At 51.6% G+C, this 25,753-nt stretch overlaps 2 protein-coding genes across 5 annotated transcripts in view; one reads left to right on the top strand and one right to left on the bottom strand.

Moving 5' to 3' along the window:
* LOC108398545 (guanylate cyclase D-like) overlaps nt 1–25,753 on the bottom strand; it is a 135,082-nt gene that overhangs the window by 92,051 nt on the left and 17,278 nt on the right. The gene's annotated exons all lie outside the window — the stretch shown is intronic.
* On the top strand, nt 23–14,685 carry TSKU (tsukushi, small leucine rich proteoglycan). 4 transcript variants are annotated; one of them, XM_017662633.3, is made up of 3 exons: nt 23–848; nt 8,511–8,605; nt 12,152–14,685. In XM_017662633.3, the coding sequence occupies exon 3, from the start codon at nt 12,160–12,162 to the stop codon at nt 13,219–13,221; it is 1,062 nt and encodes a 353-aa protein (XP_017518122.1). In that variant the 5' UTR covers nt 23–848; nt 8,511–8,605; nt 12,152–12,159; the 3' UTR covers nt 13,222–14,685. The 4 variants fall into 4 exon arrangements, with proteins under 4 accessions (XP_017518122.1, XP_017518123.1, XP_036866517.1 ...); XM_017662634.3 differs by lacking the exon at nt 8,511–8,605 and having other exon boundaries at nt 27–848; XM_037010622.2 differs by lacking the exons at nt 23–848; nt 8,511–8,605 and adding an exon at nt 879–1,639.

Here is a 25,753-nt window from a genome sequence, read left to right as displayed (position 1 = left end):
TTTCTCCCTCAGCCCCCATTTTAAAAAGTTTTTTTGGATGGTTTCCTGCCCTTTACACAATAAAGAGGGGTGAGAGAGGATGAGCTGCAGAGGGAGCAGTAGATGTAAACTCCTGCCTAGTCACCCTGGCAGTTTTCTGTCTTAGAAATCCAACCAGAAGTCATGGTTCCCTCCAGAAAAAAATAAGTCTGTTGCTTTCTCTCCTCTCCTGCCAGCTTTTCTGCTTAAAACCAGCTCTCTCTCCTCTCTGCGGGTTCATCTTTCAGCCAGTCTTCCTGCCAGTCTTCCTCTGCTTCAGATTCTTGGTCTCCCTCTTGTTAACGTCTCTGAACCTCTTTCACCCATCCAAAAAAAACTGGGGGGAGAGGGCTGACCTCGAGAAGAGGGAATCCTCGCCCACCCAATCCAACACCACACACACACACACAAACACACTCCAGCGACCTCCAGATGTTCCCGACCGTGCGGCCATCTGCTGAGATGGCTCAGGCACTCCGGGGGAGGGGGGCAGGGATCCCGGTGGCAGGAAGCAGCGAGGCCGGCTGGAGTGGGAGGGAGCTGCGTGCGCACTTTTGAGACGCTCCCTAGGGAGGAACCCTAGGCGCGGGCCCGGCGAGAGGGCGAGGGGCGGGGACCGCGCCAGGAGAGGCCCGCACTTTAGCGACACTCCCTAGGTCGCCGGCTGCCAGCCCGATCCGCCACTGGGCGCTGAGCAGGCGGTGGTGCGCCCAGCCGCGGGCGGGGACCGGGGGGCGGGCCGCGCCGCGCTGAGAAAAGCGCCGGCCGGAGGGCCGGTGGCTGGGCCGCCAGGCTGAGAGTGCCGAGGCGGCTGTGGCGCAGGCTTCTAGGTAGGTTCGGGTTTCGGGCTGAGCGGGAGTCCGCGCCGCCGGCGAACGTCCGGAGCCCCCAACTCCAGCCTTGCTGCCCCATCCGGCGGGCGGACGGCGCTGGAGGCAGGGGCGGACCCTGCGCCCCTCAACTTTTGCTGGACTCAGGGCATCGACAGCGGCCTCTGGGCGCCCGGGGCTCGGCCGGGGTGGAGTAGCTGGACCAGGGGGAGAGGGCTTCCAGGAGACAAAGGCTTTGGCCGGGGCCGTGGGCGTGGGCCGGTGCCTCTGGGGTCTTTGTGCAGACACGTGCATCGCGAGTTTGCGGGTCTTTGTGGATTTCGGTCCGAGGACTAGCTTCTGCCTGCGCCTTTGTGTGTCCGTGACTTTGCGTGTCCATTTCGCGCCTGTGTCCATGTTTTGTGGGCCCGTGCTTGGTTGTTGGTGGGCGTATCGTTATGTGTCCGCGTACGTGGTCTGTCCCTGTCGACGTGTCTGGGTTGGGTGTCCGGGGAGTGTGTGCGCGCCGAGAGCCAGACACCGCCCCAACTCCTCGCTGCCTTGTCCACCGGCCCCCTACTTGGCTTCAAACTTTTCTCCCGGTTCCTTGGGCAAAACCCTCGTCCTCCCGCTGCAGCCCGAGCGGGGGGCGCTGGCAGTCCGCCCCTTTTCCACCTCGTGTGGTCCTTAGCGCTGCGAGGGGTGGGATAGAATTGGTGGGGGGTTGGGGGATCGGCAGCGCCTGGGGACTGGCCCCAGCCAAAGTTGGGCGGAGCGTGTCGGATACCCTAGCTGAACCAGCTAGGACAGAGGTAAGCGACTGGTTCGGGACACCGGCCCCGGGCTGAAGAGCGGAGGGGAGAGGGCAGCGGGTGTTACCCGCCCCGCGCTTCTCAGAAAGAGAGTATGTGACCGAGAGAGACGTGTCTGCTCGGCGGAGAGGCCGGCTCCAGCCCCACGCTCCGCTTTGACATCCACTTTAAGTTTGCATCCCACCCCCTGGGTGGGGAGGACCAGCCCTCCGGTCCCGTAGGTGACAAGGTAACGGCTTCTCGGATCCGGGCCTGCCCACGGTGCCGGCGCCAGGACCCCGAGCTGGGTTGCGGGAAGTAGGAACCTTTGCACATAGTGGTTATGGATAGGAAGGCCACTGGCCCGCAGTGAGGCACCGGCCAGGTCGATCAGCCTCCCGGAGTCGCTGTCACCCTGTACCACGTTATGGACCAGGGTGAGAACTCCCTCTCTGCGCAGAGCGTGCGGTGAAGATAACCCGCTGGGCAAGGGCAGTGCCCGCCCACACTTGGCCAGGATGAGGAGGTGACTCAAGGAGCTTCTTCCATTCTTCCTGCCTGCTCTGTGCTTCCTATAAGTCCAGACTTGCAGAGCCCAGCACTGACCTGAGCGGCAGGACTGGGGGCGGGAGCCTGTTGGGCCTTTGATCCGGAATTGCAAGGATAACCCTAACATCTTCTCTCCCTTACCCCCACCTCCGACCCTGCCCTTTCACGGAGAACTTTACCAGACGCTGCTAAAGTGAATGAGAGGCACAGGCCACTCATCTGGGAAGGAGGCAACTGTGGGCACTTTGCCTTTCCCTCTCTGGGCCTCAGTTTCCCTTCTGGAAATGGAGGTGTTGACAGCCAATCTCATCCCTTCCTGTTTTGGCTGACTGGTTGGGAAACCAGAACCTGAGAACACTTTGATGTTTAACACAGCCCACCATTCTGACTCGACCAATTCCCAGGCGCTATTTGCTCTTTCGAAGGAGGGGGAGGGGAAGTGGCTTTGAAGTTAGGGAGGGATGAAGTTTGGTGGGCCTGGAGTCCCTGCTACCCAGGAAGGGAGGGCTGGAATGCAGGAGCCTGGGGAGGCCAGGAGAATACACCCAGGAGGTATGAAGTGTCTCGCACAGAAGAAACAAAGCTGTATGGCTTTGTGTGTTCTGACAACAGCACAGAGAGGGTCAACATTGTGGACTGTCAGATGCGAGGTGGTGGGGAAGGGGGTATTGGAATTCCACTTGAGGCTGGGAGAGAAGGCAGGGGCCAAATATGAGGGCCTTGAATGCCAGGCCTAGAGCTGGGATTTGCACCTGTAGGCAGTGGAGAGGTGCTGTGTGGGGGTGGGGGGGTTATGCAGGTATATGAGGCTCTGGCTTATGGGTAGTGCTGGAGACTGGAGACCAATCTGGAAGCCAACTGCCTCTTAAAAGTCAGAAGGACCTGGATTTTACTCCCACTCCACAACTTCCCAGCTCTGTGGCCTTGGGCAAGTAACTTTACCTCTCTGATCCTCTCTCCTCATCCTTCAAATGAGAAGAGTTAATTCCAGTCTTGCTGATCTGTTGTGAATGTTAAATAGGATAATGAATTACACATGCTTTGAATAAAATGAGATGAGGTTTGTAGTCTGTCATACACTATGCAGACATTGATCGGATTGCACTGATAATAGAAGGCAGGCAGAGACAGCACTTAACTATGGTCCTAAACTTGATTTCACCATGTGGCAAAGCCCTAAGTCTCCTGCAGCCTTGGCCCAATTGTTATCCTTGCCAGGGGAGGGAAGCTTTTTGTCTAGGACATTTCATTTCTCTGGCCTGGTCCCACACAGGAGAGGAGCTGGACACAACCAGATCCAGATGGCCACAGACCATAGAGCTGTACCTTAACAGGGGTGGCCCAGGGGCCACAGGATCTGAGGGGAAGAGTAAGCTTTTGCTGGATGAGAGGCAGGTTCAACTGGGAAGGCCTCACAGAGGAGATGTCTTTGGAATTGAATGATTGGAGTTTGCATGGTAGACAAAGAAAAGGAGGGCCTCTTGGTCATCTTTGTCAGAGGGAATATCCTGTGCAAAGGCGTGGGGCCCTAGGAGCAAGATAAGCCCCCAGACTAGCAAGCTGTCTTTGTGTGGTGGGTTTTAAACAGGGAGGAGTGGTGGGGTCCTAGTTTTCTGCTGGGATTGTACTCTGGTGCCCAGCAAGGCTGGCAGTTGGAGGCAGTGGCCAGGAACAAGGCTGGTACAGCAATCCAGGCTGGGAGGCCTCCTGAGCTCCACCTGGGCAGTGTGAGGTGACTGCCCAGCTTGGGGTTGGGATGGTTAGTGACATGGGAAGACAGAGACACACCTGCCCAGGGGGAGCTGCTGTCCTGTCCTCTGTCACAGGTGACACAACTGCAGCCTGCTTTGGCCTCTGCAACCTTTCCGAACCCCCTTACCAATTTTCTGGTAGAGGCTGGGGAGCACCTGGGGCCGAGGTGGGGCCCTGGCGGTGCACTGGGAGAGAAGGCAAGGCCTCAGGGGATGCATTTTGGAGTCTTCTCTATCCTCTGCTGCTGCCTTGCCTTTGGATCTGCTGGTGTCACAGAAACTTTCCCTTTCTTGGCCCCTGAACTTACCCATTAGGGGGCAGGAACCCACATGCAGTGAGCACCAGTGTGTGCCTGGCCGGGGCTGAGTCTTCACTTGACCTGTGTAATCATCCCAGTGACCTGGGAGCAATGCTGGGATTCTCACCAATTACAGATGAAGTCTCAGACTCAGAAGAGTGGGGGCGCATGCAAGCCTCATAATGCGTGAGGCATTGTGGTGATGGATCCCAGCCTGCCTGCCCAGAACACACTTCTTCCCCATGTGTCCCCACAGGCAGCCTCCCATCGAAGGGAACCTGAAAAGCTTCTGGAAGAAGCTACATTGGAAGGAGTAAATGGTAGGGAACCTTGCCTATTTCCCTGTAGATTATCTTGCATGGGCAAGATTACTGAGCCCAAGGCCCACTAGTACCTGGAATGGAGGAGGCTAAGCACCGGGTGTAAGTACACCTGGACCCCAAGCCCACTCCCTGTCCTCCTCAGCTATGTGACTGGACAGATCACCAAACCTGTCTGGGTCGATTTATGCAGCTCTAAAATAGACACAATGCCACCCAACTTGCTGATCTTGCAGGGCGACTGAACAGGTAATATTTGAGAAGGCATTGGAAAGGTTGAGAAGTGTCCTTTATTGATGTGGTAGTGTTCTAACTGCCTAGGAGATCTTCACATAGTAGCTGCTCTGTGTCAGGCCCAGTTCTTAGGTCCAGGGACGGAAAAATGAATCTTACCCCATCCCTGCCCATGAGAGGACAGACAACTAAATGTAAGTATAGTTCACCACAGTTCAGCTCTGGATGTCATCCTTACATGTGCCCATTTGTAAGTTGAGACACAGTGGTGTAAAGAACATTGGGTTTGGAGCTCAGACATTGGGATTTGGGTTCCTTTACTACCAGCTGAATAATGTCAGGCTCCTTGTCTGCAAAGTAGGGGTAGTAACCCCCAGTGAAGGACCGCAGGGAGGCAGGAATGAGATGGCAGTGGGGAAGTGCACAGCGAGCTGACATGCTTGTACAGATGTGCAGCATGAGCGATTCTCTTGGGAGAGTTGGCCCTCAAGGCTCTGGGAGTTTGGCCATGAAATTCTTTTCGCCTTGCGTTTTCAGAGCTGACTGTGGTTGGAGGCAGGACATTAATGGAATTTCCACCTGGGGATTTCGTTGGCATGAGTTTAAGTGAGCTCATGATGAGGGGAACAGGGTGGGAGGCTCAACATTGAGCAGCTGGTGGAGGCAAAGGCCTGTCTCAGGTGCAGGGCCCTCGTCCAGCCTGAGGCTCAGCCCCCTGCCCACCCCCCTATGCCAGAGGCTCCCTCTTGAAGTTGTGGGAAGCAGCTGGCAAATCCATGGGCTAGAGATGCTGTGGTGGGGCACCAGGGGCAGGCAGCTGGCGCCAAGAGGGCCTGAGCTGGAACCCGTAACCAGAGAGGTCTTCTCAGAGGAGGAGAGAGATCGGAGCCTTGCCAACAGACACAAGCACAATGACAGAGAATGTTAGCACAAGAAGGCACTGACCTGCTGGGTGCCTGGCACTGTGTTGGGTATTTATGTGGGTGGAACAAAGAGAATAACATGATCATTGCCTTCAGGAAGCTTAAAAATCATAACCACCACGGTCTATCATGAATCAGGCACTTAACATGTGGCAGATAATGAGCTGCGTGTTTCCCACACTGTCCCTCTCTGCTTTTGCCAACCCTGCCTTGTCCCTGTTGAGGACACTGAGAATCCACAAGGTGGACCCTTGCCTGAGGCTAGCAGGTACAGTGCTGGATTCACACCTGGTCTGTGTCCCACCTGAGTGCCCTGTTGACACTTACCTGCTGGGCTCCTCACTCGTCTAGCAATGTTTGCCGTGCCAGCAGGCCTGGCTCCGGCCCCAGGTCAGGGAAAGGGTGAACAGGTGGAGAAGGCAGGGTCACTGCCTCGAGCTGCTCACACTTCAAGTCAGGAACTGGGCGGGTAAATAACGGTAGAGAACTGACTCCTGTGTCTGAAGGAGGTGTGCCCATGGTATGGTGTGAGGCCCAGGGAGCAAGGAAGAGGGGCCAGGAGTGGGGGTTGGGGGCAGGAGCCTGAGTGGACAGAACAGGCCTTGTTCCGCTGGTGGGGCCAGGGCTGGCCCGGTGGATGCAGGCAGTGCTGACAGCATGTGAAGCATCAGGACCCAGGTCCTGCATCCACTCTGCCGTGTCCCTGCCACCACTGCCCCTGTCTGGGGCAGCTCTCCAGCCCCGGGGTTCCTGAGTTTAGGGAAGTGTGAGCAGAGGCAGAGAGCTGGTCAGAGGCCATCACTGTGGGTTCAAATCAAGATGGGGGTGGGGGTTTGACTTCTCTAGCCAGGAGAGGGAGGAAGGTGAGGATCCCTTGCAGATGCCTCCATGCCAGAGAGAACTTACTTTCTCTGTAGGTTAAGTGAAGTCAAGAGGTTTTTGAGAAGGGGAGTGATGTGGCCAAATCTGTTTTAGAGACTCTCCTAGCAGGGCCTGGGGGTCTCTGTGGTGTGACTTGCATGGAGCCTGTTAGTAAATAGCCACACCATTTACTCCAGTTACTCTTCTGACCTCACAGGCTGTCAACAAACTGTTCTTAGAGGCACAGTGGGCCCAACAAGAAATGACTCATGGCCTCTGCCCAGAGGACCTTTTGCTCTGTCCCCCAGGTCACGGGGGGGAGCGGTTTCCAAGCCCTTGCCCTCCCACCCTGTGGTCTGTAACCTGGCTATTCAGTGGGTATCTTAACTGCAGGTTGGAATTTGGAAAAGAAGTGATGTGTTTTGGGCCAAAGATCCTGTTCCTCCCTCAGCCTTCCATGGTGGCCACCTGTCGGCCTTTCCCTTTCTCCTGCGGGTAGATCCCAGACCCAGAAGGAGGCAGAGTTGATACTGTTAAACAGATCAGACAACTAAGGCTCAAAGAAATGAAGAAAACTGCGAAGGTCACATGGATAGTGGCAGACCTAGTACTAGAGTCCTGGTCTCCTGGGTCCCAGGCAGGGGTTGATGATCGTGTTATGAATTGGTCTTTGTAACAATTGCTGGTCTGTGAGCCCCATGAGGAGAGGGGCCCTGGCGCCCCACCCCAATCCTGATAAACGTGTCATATGGCCTAGCACGGTGCCTGGCATTTAGTAGAAATTTAGTAAATGCTTTTAATAAATTTTGAAATCCTGAAATGCTGGGGCTGGATTGTCTAGACTAAACCTCTTACTATGAAGCTGAAGAAACTGAGGCTCAGAGAGGCAAGGGGACTTGTCCAAAGATGTAAATAGGCCATGCAGAGCAGGGACTGGGGCTGGGGCTCCTGACCTGTGTCCCATGCACAGTTGCCTGCCACCTCCCCTTTGGCCCCCTGCAGAGTGGTGAAGGGGGTGGGGTGGCCCTTGGCCAGCCTCCTGGGGGGACTCCCACCATGTAACCTTGGAGAGACAGGCAGCCATCCACTGCACAGCTGTCAATGTCCTGGCACTGCCATCTCCAGTCCTCCGTTGGAGGAAGGGGTGGTTGTCTCCATGAGAAAATGGACTGAGAGAGAGAGGAAGTCTGCTTCCCAAAGTTACCCAGGTTAGCAGGTGACTCCTGTTTCCAGTTTTGGAACTCTTTCACATCAGAGAATTGGTCACAGAATGACCATTTCTATCTCAAGGGCCACCTCTGATCAATGGGTAGAGGCCTCCTAGAGGTCCGTATTGAGAAGAGCTCTGAGGTCCTGTGCAGATTCCCCAGGAAGTGGCTCTGAGTTTGATGAATTATGCCTACAGTGGGCAAGGTTTTAGGTACAGGGAAAAGGCACAGTTTTTCCGGCATGTGGCTTCCACCACCTGGGGCCTTGTTTCTCTGTAGGAGTGTTCAGCTTCTGTCTCTCTTCACAAACATCCTCTCTGAGGCTGATGGGGTCATCACCACCCTCCCAGATTCACAGCTGAAGGAACCAGTCCAGAGAGGTGGTGACTTGCCCGGTTCACAATGCAGGTTGGTGTCCAAGGCCTTCACTGTAGAGCTGAGGCTGGTGGTTCTTGTGAAGAGGAACTCACATTACTCATCCTTTCCCAGATCTAGCAACCCTGTTGAGAAACAGCATAGTATGGCCTCCCAGGAAAGAACTATTCTCCAGGAGAGTAAGAGTTTTGATGTGTTTTGTACATGCTTGCTGAAGGCAGGCGGGAGGGAGATGGGGTCAGGCCCACCCGCTGATCCCCACCCCATTGCTCTTGTCTACGGAGAAAGGCAGGACAGCCGGCAGTGCACCGTACCACGTGCTGGGAGCCCTGCTAGGGCCTGACTTCTACCACTGTTTTGTCTCCACCGCAGTCTCCTCTGAGGTGGCTATGTCCATTTTACAGATGGGGAAACTAAAGCAGAGATTGTGGCGAGCCAAGATCAGAGAAAGCAGAGATGGCCACCAGGTATTCTTATTAGGAGCTCCTGTTGCTCAGTGTGTTTTATGTATATATAAATGGTGGGGGGGTGGAGGAGATTAAGACCTGTTTAAATCCCTCCAAGTTGTACCAGCTAAAGAAAAATCACTGATGTGTTGATGCATTTTCTTCTGGACTTTCCAAAATTAAGATCTGGATTTTTTTTAATGCAGTCATCATTTTCCTAGACAGGTGACTTAGCCTCGTGGTATCTACCATTATGGCATCAGCCCCATCTGTGAGGTTGCAGACTCTCCTCGGCATTATTCTTATTGGCTCCTAAGGAGAGCTCAACAGCCATCTGAGGGGCTGGAAAGCCCTAGGCCTGAAGTCAAGGGGCCAGGGCCTGTGCACGGGCTGCCACCACTCACTGGAGATCCGAGGACCAGTCCCTGCCATCCCTCTGGACTTCAGCTTCCTCATCGCTCTCGTGCGGATTGCACACCCTGCTCCATAGCCCTCTCTGAGCAAAGGTCTTTTGTGAACTGTGAAGGGCGGTGCCCCCTGCAGGAGCTTTCCTTACCTTCCCTCAGTCTCCTGGGAAAGCGCTGTCCTCCATTGGGGCTGGGAGCAGTTGTGCTATGCCTAGGCAGCTCACACAAAGGCATCCCTCATGTTGCCCCAAGGGGACACTTCCTCTGAGCAGAACGGGCACTGACTGACTCTCAAAGACTACCCACCCTCACCTCCTGGTCCAAGTTGTGAGGCCTCTCAGGGTTCTCTCCCTTTTCTTTCCCCATCAGCCTGGGACACCCCTGAGAGGCCTCTGAGCTCTTGCTGTGACCTCAGGAAAACCCCAGAACCAATGAGTGTTTAAAAAACAGACATCTACCTGATCACAGCCGTCAATGGCAGCTGGGCCTTGGCCCTGAGACTTTGGGAGCTCAGCTCTTCTTTTCTCAGCAACACACAGAAATGCATGCTCCTCTTGAACCAGACCAATTATGAGGTTTCAAAGGCCTGAGTTCAGTTCCTGACTCTGCCACCTTCTTTACTCGCCCTGTCCCCCCAAACCCAAGTGGACATAAGGCTGCTGACCTCTTTGGGTTGCTGAGGATGTGTGAGAGAACACGTGTCCGGCACTAGCACAGAGCGAGGACTGGCTCTGACTGTCACTGTGAGCCCTTTCCATCGCAAGTGTCCAGGCCTGGCACAGAACAGGGACCCAGGGAGGGGTGGCTGCTCTGCAGGGCCGAGCACGGACCTTGCCCAGAGTGCCCTGGGAGCATTCACCAGCACAGCCATCCAGCTGGGTCTCAGTCTATGCTCCTGCTCCCTTTACATCACCACTGCCTCAGTTCCATAGCTCCAGCGGCCTGGTGATGGCCACCCTGCATATGTGCACAGTTCTTCACAGTTTGGACTTCTGTGAAAGTCAAATCAACTTACATGATGAGGTCAGGGCAAGAATTACTGCCCTGTGGTACATAGGACAAGGCTGAGGCCTGGAGAGGGCTGGCAAGAGGCCCTGTCTCTGGAGGGGGAGCATCTGGGCTGCGTCCCCACTGCCTGTTACATAAGCAGGAGCTCATGAGGGGCCACTTGGCATTTAATAGGCATGTTGTATAATAACCTTTGGGAACCAAAAATGTAATCTCGGGGCCTTTGTGTGTGTGTATGGTGTTTGTTTTAACCCCAGGAAGGGTGAGTGTGAGCAGATCGGCTTAGCGGAGAAGGTGGGGCCCTAAGTGGTAATGAACCCCTGCGGTGAGAAGCTCACCCTGGGGAACAAAGGGAGCCTGAAGCAACTTAATATTTTCCTTTTGGTTCCAGATATTGGAACACTCTGTCCTGCCTCAGTTGGGACCAAGCCCAGGATGCACCTGGGCCTGGCTTAATCCTCAAATTGGACTCTACAGAAGAAAGGGGTGGAGGAGGAGGGGCCCCCACAGGGGAGCGGGGAGAAAAGCCCCACTTCTCCCTGCCCCTGCACAGAGCCAGAGTGCAGATCGAGTGGCTACCCTTTCAAGTTTCATGTAGGGCTGGTAATCCTATCCTGCTGCACCCTCCGCACCCACCCCCAGCCTAGAGAAGAGGTGGGTAGTGGGAGACAAGGCCGGCGTGCAGAGCAGGGCCATCCCGGATGAAGACTTGGTCAAGTGAGGTGTGGTGCCCTCCATCTCCCGGGCTGTGGCCACATAATGGGCACGAACACAGGCTTTGGGTCAGAAAGATGTGAGTGGGTATGAGGACTGAATGTGACTGCATATGTTGTGCCCAGCACTAGTGACAACTCCTGTGTTGTCACTAGTTATAATTGTGCAGGGAGGGAAACTGAGGCCGGGGGAGGGGAAGTGGCTTTCATCCTAGCATGTATCAGTGGGAAAAGCCCCCTTGGACCCTGCCTCCCCGTGGGCCACCCTGCCAGTCCTGCAAGAGATGGGAGATGAAAACAGGAACTGGAATTGAGCAGGCCTGCACTCTAATCCTGCCCTGCTTTTTACTAGTTCAGGGTAAAACCCTTCTTCACTCTGAGCCTCTCTTTCTTCGTTTATATAATGGGGGAACCAGCCCAGCTGCCTGTGCAAGGTTAAAGAAAGGGCCAAAGAGGTGTCATAGCTGTGTCAGCTGGGGCAAGGCAAGGGGAAGGGGCTTGTCCCCAGAGCCTGTCTGGGAGTCTAGACACCCAGTCCCCAACTAGAATGAAGGATCCTGCCTCTGGAGGCAGATGAGGTGAGGGGGCTTAGGACTGTGGGCTCAGTCATTGTCACTCATGAAGGCGGTGAGGTGGAGACAGTCACTGCAGGGCCCCCTTGCAGGGAGATGCCTCTGTCTGGGAGGCTGAAGTGTGGGTCTCAGGGTTGGCTCCGCCACAGCCAGAGCACCACAGTGAGCCATGCCTGCTCTGTACTCCACCTGGTTCCGTCCCTGCGTATTGAGACCATGTATAACTTTCTGAACCTTCTATGTCTCAGTTCCCTGTTCATAAAGTGGCAACAGAAATTGTTGCCTTGAGAGTTTTGTGGTTGTGAGGGTTAAGTGAAACCAGGCAGTAAGGCAGTGTGCCCAGCACCCAGCAAGTACATAGCACATGCTCAGCACAGGTGAATGGAGCACGCTAACCCTAACCCCTGAGCTGTGAGCCCTCCCTTATAGGGCCTGGGTCAAGGCCAGCTCATGGACTCTAGACCTTCAGAGCTGGAGAGGCCAACCAAAATCCATCTAGTCCAGTGGGGTTCCTCCTGGGTTCCTTACAACCCATGGCAGGGATGGTGGGCTGGCATGGAGGGCTCTAGGCTCCTACCCTCCCTTCAGCCAGAACAGGCCCACTTTCATCTGCTTATCTTATCTAGGAAAGGGTTCAGCTGCTTCCAATTTGAAATCCACTCTACCAAATGTACAGATGGGGAGACTGAGGCCAGAGAGGAACAGGGACTAGGAGTTATCTGAGGAGGAGTGCTCAGGGGAAGCGTTCCAGGAAGAGTGTGAGGCTGGTGCAACTTTCAGCTGTGCCTCCGCACATGGCTTGTGGTGGGATAGAACCATCTGGAATGGGTCCGTGCTGCCAACCCTCACCTGTGGCTCTCTTTCTAGTCCCCACCATGCCGTGGCCCCTGCTGCTATTGCTGGCTGTGAGCGTTGCCCAGACAACCCGGCCGTGCTTCCCCGGGTGCCAGTGTGAAGTGGAGACCTTCGGCCTCTTTGACAGCTTCAGCCTGACACGAGTGGACTGCAGCAGCCTGGGCCCCCACATCATGCCCGTGCCCATCCCTCTGGACACAGCCCACCTGGACTTGTCCTCCAACCGGCTGGAGACGGTGAATGAGTCAGTGCTGGCAGGGCCGGGCTACACCACGCTGACTGGCCTGGATCTCAGTCACAATCTGCTCACCAGCATCTCACCCACCGCCTTCTCCCGCCTTCGCTACCTGGAGTCTCTCGACCTCAGCCACAATGGCCTGGCAGCTCTGCCAGCCAAGGGCTTCACCAGCTCACCCCTGAATGACGTGAACCTTAGCCACAACCGGCTCCACGTGGTCTCAGTGTCTGCCTTCACTACCCACAGCCAGGGCAGGGCGCTGCACGTGGACCTCTCCCACAACCTCATCCATCGCCTTATGCCACACCCCGTGCTGGCCAGCCTGCCCACACCCCCCATTCAGAGCCTGAACCTGGCCTGGAACCAGTTGCGCACCATACCGGACCTCCGGGACTTACCCCTGCGCTACCTGAACCTGGACGGAAACCCGCTGACTGCCATCAGCCCAGGTGCCTTCAGGGGGCTGCCAGGACTTACACACCTGTCGCTGGGCAGTCTGCAGAGCCTCCCCAAGCTGGCACCCTATGGCTTCCATGAGCTGCAGAGCCTGCAGGTCTTGGACTTGTCAGGCAACCCCAAGCTCCAGTGGGCAGGGGCCGAGGTGTTCTCTGGCCTGGGCTCTCTGCAGGAGCTGGACCTGTCAGGCACAGGCCTGATGCCCCTGCCTGAGATACTGCTCTTCCACCTCCCAGCGCTGCAGAGTATGAGCGTGGGCCAGGGTGTGTTGTGCCGGCGTCTGGTGCGGGAGGGTGCTTACCCCCGCCAGCCTGGCTCCAGCCCCAAGGTGGCCCTGCACTGTGCAGACACGCGGGCATCGGCTGTCAAGGGCCCCAACACTTTGTGACGAATGATGTAGCCTAGGGCCACATAACAGACTGCTGCCCTGGGCTTACTCAGGTCTTGGGTAATTTATATTTCCGTGTGCCAGTGCCAGTGGGGACTGTTCAGGCCTATGTGGTAGCAGCATCAGGAGAGATCCAAGGGCCTGAGAAGAGGCTTTGGACCTGCGACCAACACCCAGGAGCAGAGTCTTGCCCCTTTGTCTAGGTTGCCCTTCCAACCATAAGCAGAGGGTCTTTGATGCCAGATTAAACAACAGTCCTCTGCTGTCCTTCCCCACTTGTTTCCTAAAGTGCCTTTCCTCGGGCCTGGGCCAACCTGGCCTGTGACAGGAGGAAGGTGGAGGGAGATTCACTGCCAGGCAGAGGTCAGGTCCACGGCTGAGTGTCCCCTTGGGCCACCACCTAGTCACTCAGGGGCATGGGTTTCTTTTACAAGGTGGTCCCTTCTTTGCTCTGGGCACATGAGACCCACTGCATTTTTTTCTCTTCCCCTAGAACCCTGGGTAAAACTAGTTATAGAAGGGACTGGAGAAAAAATCAAGTGTAACTGCTCATGTGACAGAGGGGGAAACAGGCCTAGAGAAGGAAAAATCGCTAATCTGAGGTACTACTGGGGACATGACTGGCCCCCAGGGTCCTCCTAGCTGGGTCCCTTTGCACTTTCCTGTCTTCTGTAAATCATGCCGTCCTCTCCCCTTCCTGGGCTCTCCCATCCTGCCATTTATGCTCTTCCCCTGTTACCCCCCAGGAGGACAGGCAGGGGCCACAGAGGCGGGATGCTGGACCAGTAATCAGCTGTATAGCATGGGCTTAAATGAGTTAACCTTGGAGCCTCTGGAAGCTTCAGGAATGCCAGTTCCAGCCCTGCTAGTTTCCCATTTGGGGTGGGGTTCCCAGCATCCAGACTGGAAATGTGCCCACTGAGCCCTGAGGTACTGCCTCTAGATGCTCCCCAATAAGATAAGGCATTTCTGCAACCCCATCTGGCCATGAGCTCCAAGAGGCCTCCTGGATTCAACCCCCACAGGCCTTGAGTCCAACAGCCCTCCTCATCCTGCTGAGAATGCACAGAGGGAGTCAGGGTAGCCCCCACCCATCTTTATGCTCCACCACAGGGGTGACATCTCAGCTTCCCAGCCTGGGCTCTTTCCTTAGTATTAGTTTTATAAAAGTTGTTGTCTTTGTAATGGACTGTCACTTTCAACCACCCCCTCACCCCTGCTGGCAGGGGATTGAAATGTGTCTTTTGTAAAAGAAGAAAAACTGCATTTGTTCACTTTTATAATATTGTGTCCCAGAAATGTGTTGAGGGAGGAGGTGTTGGGTGGAAGCCAGCCATATGTGGCCATGTGAGCATCAGAGGCTTGTCCCAAAGAGACGCCCACAGGACAGTGAGAGCTCTGTCCTCGCCGCGAGCCCCACCCAGCACCTAATTGGTCCTTGGTTTAATAAACACTATACAAAGAGTCCCTCTTTCCATCTTTCAGCCAGCATCCACTGATGTTCCCTGGGCTGGGCCCTGGGGTCACAGGAATGAATCGAGAGAAACCCTTCCCTGGGCATTAACCATTAACCGCCAATGATTTGGGGAGTGAGATGACAGGAGGGATGGAGTTACTCAGGAGCAGGTTGCACCACTCACCTTCCTTACCTCCCCTCTCTCTGCCACCCCTCACCTCCATGAACTTGGCAGGCCCTTGCACATCTCTGCCTTGACTCTGGCTGTTTCTCTGGGACCTTGTCCTCACCCTGCCTCTCAGCTCCTCCTTGTAATAGACCCAGTTCCTGCTTCATGTCCTCGGAAGCTTTCGCTGAGGTCCCCTTTCACCTCCTCTGAACTCCGACAGCACTCGGTTCCTTCTTGGCATTGTGACAGCTGTAGTACCCTAACTCCTGTTTGGATACTTCCAGGGACAGGCAAGTCACTTCCAGTCATCTGAATGGCTCTGCTGTCAGCAGGTTCTTCTAACTGGCCGAGGTCTGCAGCAATATCCGTCACCATCACCAACAGTGACAAGCTTTTCCTGATACCTGCTCTGTGCCCAGGGACTTACGTTTCTGTGATGGGAGTGGACAGGACACATGGAGGATGCCTGCATGTAAGAGCAGCACAGGGGACAGTGAGAGCCATATGGTGGTAGGAAGGCTTCCTGGAGAAGGCTCACCACAGAGCTGAGGGGACAATTAGACCCAGACAGAGGGGGCTAGCGCTTGGAAGGGTCCTGGATAAGCAGTTAGGTATGGCTGAGAGCTCGCCCATTGTGTAACTTAGGCCCCTCCCAGGGCTTGGGCTCCCTGAGCAATGAAGGGTCAGAATGGGAAGGGGTAGAGACAGGTGTGGGGGTGGGGGTCAGGGTGAGACCCCAGTCCTCACAGTCCTCGAGTTGGTTCTCCACCCTCCTAAAATCCCTTGGACAAGGGAGGCTTCAAATGCAGGGGTAGGAGAGGGATTCCATGGACTTTCACCTGGGGCGCTGGGCCAGCCTACAGCCCTGCTTGAAGAAGGAGTCCTTGGGGAAGGCCATAGAGCATAGGGGTCTTAAAGATAGGGGGCAAAGCAGTGCTGAAGGCAGGGTGCCCTGGCCTGCATGCCTTAAGGATAGCAGAAGCCCATGGAGGCAGCAGGCCTCGCACCCAGACAGCCACTCCAGAAGCTCCCAGCCCGCAGTGCCACCTAGTGGTGCGCATGGCCAGACCCACCCTGTTCTAGAGGTCCCAGAACAAGGCCCTGGACTCCTACAGGCCCGAAGTGCAGCCCATTTGCAGTTTGTGGGGCCAGCCGCTTCTTCCCCTAGCCATACTACCTTCATGCTGCCACACTTCTCCCTCTTGGAATCATGGGGCCAAGAATGAGAAACTTAACAGAATTACAGAGATGAATGCAAAGATTCCATTCTGGAGTTCATAGGTGAGGGTTAAAATCCTGGGTTCATCATGAACCAGTTGTGTGACTTTGGCCAAGTCACTACACCTCTCTGAGCCTGGAAAATGGGGATGAAAATATCTCCCTCCACAGGACTGCCTGGAGAGTAAATGAACTAAGTTTGGTAAAGAATCGAGTGCAGGGCCTGGCACAAAACAGACGCCCTATAAATGCTTGTTTCCTCCCTCGTTCAGCTGTAGAATTATGAAATAGGCTACAGAACGTTAGCCTTAGACTCATTTTTTGGTAACTTCCTCGGAACTGAAGAATTTCCTAGAGGTTTAGGATGGAGAAGTGTGGAACAGTACTCTAGTCCAGAGGATCTTCACTGTGTGCCTCGCGTGGAACAGGCCTTCAGTGCTCACGGCAGTGGAGTGTTAGAGATGTGAGACAACTAAGGCACAGTTTGCCGCCATGGCATAAGCTGGGTCATAAATGTCTCCTTGCATGCCAGTAATAATACAGTTGCCATTTGCTGGGTCCCCTGTCCCTTGGGCTTGGTGTACGTGCTGTCATTTCCTCCTCGCAACAGCTGCCCCAGGTAGTATTGTCACCATATAGGTGAGGAAACCAGCCTGGGCCTGGCTTAATCCATCAGATGGTGAGTCTTTCATTCTTGCCCATTCCACCTCAGTGGCAGAGCCTGCTGTGCAGATCCCATGTGTCTGAGAGGGCAGAGCTACTCTGAGAAACCAAAACCACCAGGATTCCACTCATTTTTGTGTTGAAAATAAACTGGAGATGTTAGGCAGCTCTAAATATCTCCAATCAGACCATTGATTTTAGATCCTAGAACATGAGAAGCCAAAGATCAAACCAAAGCCCTTCCCCTCCTGGCCCCATTTCACAGATGCACAGACATGCCCAGAGAGAAACAGCCTAAGGTCACATGGCAGGTGGCCAGGATTCTGTGCTTCAGAGTCAGCTATGTAGTTTGTGAGACTCAGCATAAAATGAAAATAATTGTTCAGAATGATTAAGAACTTCAAGATGGTAAGAGCACAGCATTAAACCAAGCAGAGACCCTTCTTAGGTCCCATGGAGCCAGCTGTGCTTTGATCCTACCATTTACAGAGCAGGAAGGGGCAAACACCCAGTGCTGGTCAGGATGGCAGGGGAGTCCATGTGGATTGTGTGTAACCCAATCTCTCTGCAGCTCAAGGAGCCAATTAGACTCTTTCAAACCCAAGATAATGCCCTTCGTGGGTGTTATTGAACCACCCCCCAATTTCTCCAGATTGTCATGGCTGAAGGGTCTCAGAGAAGGCAGATGGAGGTGTGGATACTAGCACCTACCGACTGCCTCCAAACTAGCTGAAAGGAGGTTTCTCTGGACAAGACTTTCAGGCATATGAGTGACAGAGGCCTACCCTCTGCTCAAACCTAATGCCCACCAAGACAACAGAGGTCATCGCAGGCTAATAGGGCCTTGCCCATCAATGTTGCATGTTGGCTGATGTTCATCAGGGAGCAAATGTCCATTGGTATCTAACATTAATCAGTACATAACATCCATTAAGGAAGCCCTCACAATGGCTGGTGTCCACAAAGGGAAAATGTCCAGTGGTGGCAATATCTACTGCTGCCCAGTAGATACCAATGCCCAGGGTTTGTAGGTAGCTAACAGTTACAATTGCTCTGTGCATCAAAGCCCAATGTCAATCCATTGCTCACCATCTAGCAACACTAATAGCTATCCAGTTCAGTCATGCGCCTTGAGTTTATTCTTCTCATATTTATTTAAGTACCAACAGTTTTATTTAGGGAGATTATTGTGTTTTTTGAGCGAGGTGGGAAATTCTTCCTGTTTAATTCCAAAAGCTCTTTATTATTTTATTTTACTTACCCATTAGTCAAATACTCTCAATGAGGAATACAAACATACATTTAAGTTCTGTAACATGTACACATATGAATAGGTAACATGTATAAAAAATTATATACATGATACAGGAAGACAGAGAAAAAGAGAAACAGGTTTGAGGCTAGAAGTGTCAAGCCAGGAAAAATTTTCTAATTTGTTGAGTCTTAGAAGCAGCAACATTTCCAAAGCTGGTGATAATTTGAGGGAGCAGGCTTCCTGCTCTGGAGAATAGGACAAAGAGTCCTACATTGGACTGAAAGAAGCCAGGTTCCCTAATTCAGGTAAGTTATGACATAAGGGCTCCTTAAGGCAGCACAACCAGTGATAAGGGCAGAGGCTCCAAAGGGAGGCTGCCTGCTCTTCTACTTATAGCTAAGTGGCCTGGGGTAAGCCACTCAACCTCTCTTCAAGCCTCAGTTTCCACATCTGCAAAATGGCAACAGTAGCCACCTCACAGGGTTCTTGTGGGTGGTAAGTCAATGTACATAAAATCCTTAGAACAGTGCCTGGCATATGATAAGTGCCATACAATAAATAATATGAAAATCCCTCCCCTTTTTTTTTGAAAATTCTTTTGTCAAACTTCCAAGCATGCTGTGATTCAAAATATTCTCAGGCAGAGTTTCTTCAGGAGCTATCAGCAGCTGATCTCATAGAAGCTGTTATGCTTAGGAATTTTAAGATGTTCTACTCCCTGCACCAGTACATTTCAAAATCGCATCTCCATACAGCTTCCTTCTGACCCAATACTCATAAGGACACAGGAAATAGCAGTAAGGCTTAGGAAATAACCTCGTGACTGCCCTCCCCAGGCCTGGCAGTCACAGATGACATGACCCACTTGCTGTGATTTGAGATGCAGGGAAGACCTTCCACCATTCCCACTCTCCCCACTCTCCCTGACAGCGTCACTCAGTCTGAAATTCCATTTCTCTTCAGCTTAAGCCATGATTGTTGCCTGATGTCGTTTCTAGATAGGCAGGGACTTGGGGCCCCAGGAGTGTGATTGGGGCGTGGAGACTAGGGTCTGTGGGAGTAGGCCATTCATCAGTGGGGAACAAGGGGGACCTGGCTACGTCCTCAAATGTGAGGTATGACCATTGCTGAGACTGATGCCAGAGGCAAGATTCTGAGACCTATGAAGAACAGCGGTCCTTTACATATACTGCCTTCTCTGCCAAACAACGTGATACCCTGTTATATCGGTGGCCCCCAGTGACCCAAACTCCTGGTATTTTCAGCCTGTGTAGGACCTTCCTCTTGCATCGGGGCTGAGCCTTTGATTTGCTTGAATCAATAGAATGCATAGATGTGGCTCTGGGCTAGTTCTACACCTACGTCTTAAGAAGGCCTTTCACTTTTTCGATCTCGGGAGACCAGAGGTGTCAGGTACAGAGTCTGGTGAGTCTGTATGGAGAAGCCCTAAGGCTATATGGAGAGAGAAAAGCTCAACCATCCAGTGTCCCAGCAGATCTCAGAACCAGGCCAATCTTTAACACACTTGAGTGAGGGCAATAAAACCAGCAAAGGAACCAACCAGCGGATTCCAGCCCTGATGGCAGAATCATGAGCAAATAAATGATTGTTGTGCTAAGCCACTGTGTTTTAGAATGACTTTGTACATGGCAATAGAGAGCCAAAACAACAAGCCGCAGTCCCATGTCCCCGCAGCCCTGTTACCCGGTTCCACCCTTTCTGGCTTCCCTGGTCAAAGAACTGCTAACCTGGACATAGGACATGAGCAGCAAAAGATGCAAAGATACCAGATGGCAAAGCCAGAGAGCCACAGCCTCCTTGAGGATGGCCAGTCTGAAGGGGCTGGGCAGGTGACACATTTGAAAGGAGACAAATGGACCTCGTGTTTTAAAGTTTCTGAGGTGCTGCCTCGCTTGTGAGCTCATCTCTGGTTATACTTTTGTCTCACAGGCTTGGCCTGTCTTCCCTCAGCCTCACACTCTCCTACCAAACCCCTCTCCTGCCCTGACCAATGACTTGCAAGTCCCCAGACAGAGTCACCTCTCGTGTTGGGACTTCCCTGGTCTCTCCCCCTGGGCGCAGCTGGGAAATGGAGGGATAAAGACCTGCGAGGGGCCTTCCCCTTCCCTCAGCAGTTTTCCTCCAGACTGAGGGGCACTGAGGCTGGGATGGGGCCAGTGTCAGGTGGGGACAGGTGGGAGCTGCCCAGAGGAGAGGGGGCAAGAGGAAAGCTGGTCTAGAACACAGCGGCAGTCCCAGCGGACCCTGGGGAAGGCTTCGCATTTTGGTGCTTTCTGCAGACTGTGGACAAAGTCATACTTAGTGCAAACTTTAAAAATACTCTCCCCATACACAGACACAGACACTGTAATTCCCTTGACCTGCCCCGCCCACCAGTAAAATCCAACATGGTATGGGGCATGTTGGGGCTCGGGGAGGGACTGGGATGGAGTGGTCTCAGGTTCTGCGCAGACCTCTCAGGAGTGATTACACAGAACTTCCCTTTGCTAACATGATCTAAAGGAAGTAGGAGAGGAGGCAGTGAATGCTTCCCTGTCCTCACACCCCCCAGTCTGATTACCTCCCACTTACCCTTTCTGTCTCAGGGTCCATGCCACCTCCTCTGTGCAGTCTCCCCTGACTACCTTTCCCCATCTTACCCCAGGCAAGGTTAGATGCTCCTCTTCTGTGCTAACCCAATACCTCATCTTCCCTCCAGAGTGGCACTGATCATTTATTTTCTGTATATTTTTCCAACTTCCACTTTACACTGTGGGCAAGAACTATGCCTTCCTTGCCCCCCGAAGGGTCCCTAGCACCCAGGCTGGCATCTGGGACATAGGTGATAGTTAATACATACCCAGTAAATGAATAAATTGCTCTGTTACATCCATTTTACTGACAGCTAAATGAAGGTTCAGAGAGGTTAAATGATTTTCCAAAGTCTACACAGCAAGCTCATGGCAGAAACCAGCTCTTGAGACTTGTGGTTCCTCATCAGTAGGAATCTCCTTCTCTGCCCCCTCCTATCTTGCTCAGGTGGCAGGACTAGTGTGTGCACCAACAGGCCTGAAGCTGGGAGGGGACAGGCCTCCCCTGTGAGGTTCCACCTCCTCCTCTCCAGGTCTTTGGCAGGGACCCACCGCTGCTCTGACTTCCTCCCAGTGACTAAGTCTGACACTTCACCCCCACAGCAGCCCCACTGGCTATGGAAAGGAGAGTTCCACCCCTCTGAGCCTGCTTCCCCAGCTGTAAGATGAGTCTGCCTAAGAGACAGTGAGGCTCATTCTAACTGAGGGTCTGTGAACCCCTATGAAAAGAATGAAAAGGGCTGGTGCATGTGCTCCAGGCACTTACAGTGTGGCACAAAGCACATACCTTCACCAAGCACCACAGAAGTCCAGAAATCTCATTTTTTTTCCAAATGTACCAGAATTTACTTCAACTTTACACATGTTTTTACTTTTGTGTGTGTGAACTTTTACTATTGTGTGTGTGTACACATGTGTGCACATGGATGGTGGTGGTGATAATTTGCAGGTTTCAAAAACAAATCCAGATGGTTCTACTGCATGATCGGGTTTGGGCAATAGTTTGAAGTTCACACACATACCTCGTTTGCTCTGCACCACCTTCTCATGAAGAAAGGAGGGCAGGGCTTATCAATAACCATTTCACAGATGGGGAAATTGATGCCCAGAGTGTAGGGGGCAGAACCTGGGACTTGTACACAGATGCTCTATTCCAAACTCTTGTCCTTTCCCCACTCCTCCACAGAGTGTTTAAATTTCAAAAAGAAAGAAAAGAAAAAGAAAGAATGACTATAATTCCTTGGCTGCCCAAAGAGCTCACTTAGCCCTGGCAGGGTACTAAACCATTTGGTGGGGAGCCCATTCTCTAGGAGATGGGGGCAAGATGACAAGAATAATAAACCCCTGGGGCAAAGGCAACAGGATGCTGAGAGAGTGACTCAGAGGATTAGGGCAGCCCAGGGCTGTGTGCTCAGCATCAGCCCACACTCACACTTCCAGCTCTACATCTGTCAGAAAGACCCCACAGTCCAGGCCACAGGGCACCAAACCCAGCCTCAGCCCTGGTAGCTCCCTGCCAACTGCAGTGCAAGGTGGCAAGCAGCTCCGTAAGCCGCACTGGAGCTAGAGTTCCTCTCTGACAGAGGACAAATGGGGCCCCTGCGAGAACTGAGCTGCAGGCAGAGCTCAAAGCAGAGGCCAGGTCTCTGAGCTGCCTAGAGCCATCTCCACGAGCGGGCATGACCTTTCTCCACCCATTTGCCCCATTTCTTCCTGCCTTGTTGCAGAGTTGACAAAAATCTTGTGAGGAGCTAGAATGACAATGTTAGCTCCCTTTACAAAAGAGGAAACGGGGGATCAGACAGGAGGTCTGTGGTTTATCCAGGGCCAGACATCCAGTGACGGAGAGGAGCATAAACTGTGGTCCTGGTGCTCTGGCCTGATGAGAACTAGTAAGTGGGGAGACTCTGGAAGGTGGTAAGGACGTGGGACCATAGAATCCACCTATATCTGCTCCCAAAAATTGCCCTTGGTAACCAAAGGAATATAGATTAAGTCACCATGGAGATCCCATGTGCACCATTTGTTTTATTTCTAGGAGGTGGTCTCTCCTTAGAGGAAAGGCTGGCTAAGTTGGTTGTCTCATGCCCAGCTTGAAAAAGAGAACATTGGCACAAACTCTACTGAAGAGTAGTTTGGCAATACATACCCGGTGCCCTAAAAATTGCCAGTGATTCTACTTCTGAAATGCTCTTCTTAGGAAACACAGAGAAGTAAAAAGTTTAGATACAACGATATTCACTTTTTACTGAACATAGCAAAAAGATCTAAAGATTAAACAATAGGGTGGCTGTTTAAGTAGTTTACGATATATTTAAAGATAGAATATTAGCCTACTATAAAAAAATAAGCTGCATATAGGCAAAACAAAAACCACAAAAAAACCCTTAATCCAAATTTTACACTTTTTACAAAATAAACTCAAAATGGATCACATACCCAAATGTAAAACATTTGGTATTTATACAACTTCCAAGGAAAAAAATAAAAAACATGAGAAAACCTTCAAGATCAAGAGCTAGGCATGGAGTTTTAGACTTGATATCAAAAGCACAATTCATAAAATTAAATATTGATAAACTAGACCTCATCAGAATTTTAATTTTTGCTCTATGAAAGACACTGTGAAGAAGATGAAAAGACAAGATTTAGACTGGGAGAAAATCATTGGAAAACACATATCTGACAAAGAACTTATTATCTAGAATATACAATGAACTGGCAAACCCCAGCAGTAAAAAGGACAGACACCCCAAGTAGAAAATGAACAAGAACATAAATAGACATTTCACTTAAGAATAAAGACATGAAAAGATGTCCAAAATCAATGACCATCAGTAAAACACAAATTAAAACTACAGTGAGATATCACTACACACCTACTAGAATGGCTAAAATAAAAAGTAGTGACAACACAAATACTGGTAAGGATGTGAAGAAACTGAATCACTCATGCATGGTTGGTGGGAACACACAAGGGGACAGCTATTCTGGAAAAACCGTTTGATGATCTGTTATAAAACTAAACAATGCACCCACCATATGGTCCAACAACCACACTTTTGGGCATGTATTCCCGAGAAATGAAAACTTATGTTCACACAAAACCTGTACACGAATATTTGCAATAGTAATTCATAATAGTCAAAAAGTCGAAACACGTGTTCTTCAACAGGTGACTGGTTAAATAAACTATGGTATATCCATACTACAGAGTGCTACACAGCAATAAAATGGAATAAATTATTGATACATGCATTAACTTGGATGGATTTCAAGGCAGTTTGCTAAGTAATAAAAGGCAATCACAAAAGTTTACAGACCATATTATTCTATTTATGTAATATTCTTGACATAAAAAATTATAGAGATGGAGAACAGATTAGTGGTTGCTAGGGGCTGGGAGTTGGGGGAGGGGAGTGGGTGTGGTTATGAAGGGGTAGCAGGAGGGAGCCTTGTGGTAATAGAACAAGTATGTATTTTTATTGAACTGCTGGTTACATGAACCTACACCAGTGATAACATTACCTAGAACTGAACATACACACACACACACACAAATGAATACACTTAAAGCTGGCAAAATCTGAGTACTCAACTGAGGATACCAATGTCTGTTTGTTGGTTTTCATATTGCACTATAGATATTCAAAAGTTGCCATTGGAGGAAACTGGGCAGGAAGTACCCTGGAACTCCCTGTACATAGTTTTTTTGCAACTTCCTGTGACTCTACAGTTATTTCAAAATAAAAAGTTTGAATAAAGCTGTAAGCCTGACAGGAGAGTTGTCTGTGACTGGGAGGGGACCTGAGGGCACCCTCTGGGGGACCGGTAATATTCTGTTCTGTTGATCTGAGTGCTTGTTACACAATTGAGTTTGGCTTCTGGCCTTTATGATACACGTGCTCTTCTATACCAATATTATACTTCCATAAAAAGATTTTTCTAAGGTTAAACCTGCAGAGGAATACTTAGGGATGTGAGATGATGTTATATATATGTTTTATATATATATATATATATATCTTAAGCAGAAACAAAAATAGCATACAGAATAGTATATATTAGTTGACACATATTTGGTTTAAATTTATATAAATGTATATATGCAAAGAAAAGTGACTAAAGGAAGATACACCAAATTATTATCAAGGGCTGTGCTTGAGTGGTGGACATGGGTAATTCTAAATTTTCTTCTTTGCCTTATCTGTGTTTTCTGTATTTGCTTTGATAAATATATATTACCTTTCTAAAAAACAAACACAAAAAAGTTGTTTTAAATGATAATCTTTGATATTTGTATGGGATTTCCTAGCTTTCGAGTATTTTTTAATAACCATGTTCCTAGAAAGATTGGCAGGACAGAGATTATTATCCCAATTTTAAAGATCAAAGACCGGTAGCCCAGGATGGGGGAGCCGCTTACCGAAAGTCTCACCACAGTTACATATCTGAGTGACCCTAGCACTCAGGTCTCCCAGCTCTGAGCCTGAGTTTTTGCCATCACTACCCTGCTAACATGGGCCAAAGACTATGCTGGGCACAAAGGGGACTTCAGTGGGAACCGTAATCCCAGCTCTCTGAGCTGGGCCTCATCTGTCATCCCGTCCCATCCTTCCATCTTCTATATCATGCCCCCAAATGGCTGCCTGCTTCCCTACTTGCATTCCTCTAGCAGCAAGGAGCTCATTGTCTGCTAAGGCCACTCCTTCCATTCTAGAGCTGCTCTAGTGCTCAGTAAATTGCCCAGCATTTCCACTGACCCCAAACCTACACCTACTCTTCCACCTTCCTTCACCTATCTGACTTTTGCCCCTCAGGCTACACAAGCAAGTCTGCCTCCTTTCCTGGGGGCAGTGCTGTAGAATTTGGGAGATGACAAGCTTGTCACTGCCCCTAGGACCCTAGTTCCTAGGGATAGGATTCCAAGCTTCTAATTTTTTAGATCCCAACTCTGAGGATCAGAGAAATCAGGTGACTTACCTAAGGTCACAAAGCAATTTCAACAGATAATTACTGAGTGTCTGCCATGGCACAGCACTCTGTTCACTCTGCTGATACGGCTGGAGCTACCTGGACACTGGGGGCCCACCTGGGATCCCCCTTTCAGGAATAGGGAGTGGAAAGAAGACATAGGAGATATCTCGGTGCCAAACCTGTCCTGGGGTCCTCTAGAAGCC

This window comes from Manis javanica, chromosome 11 (assembly GCF_040802235.1).
Source record: "Manis javanica isolate MJ-LG chromosome 11, MJ_LKY, whole genome shotgun sequence".
In the NCBI taxonomy this organism is placed as follows: Eukaryota; Metazoa; Chordata; class Mammalia; order Pholidota; family Manidae; genus Manis; species Manis javanica.
The sequence above is the reverse complement of the archived record's forward strand: the minus strand, read 5'-3'. Positions and strand labels throughout refer to the sequence as shown.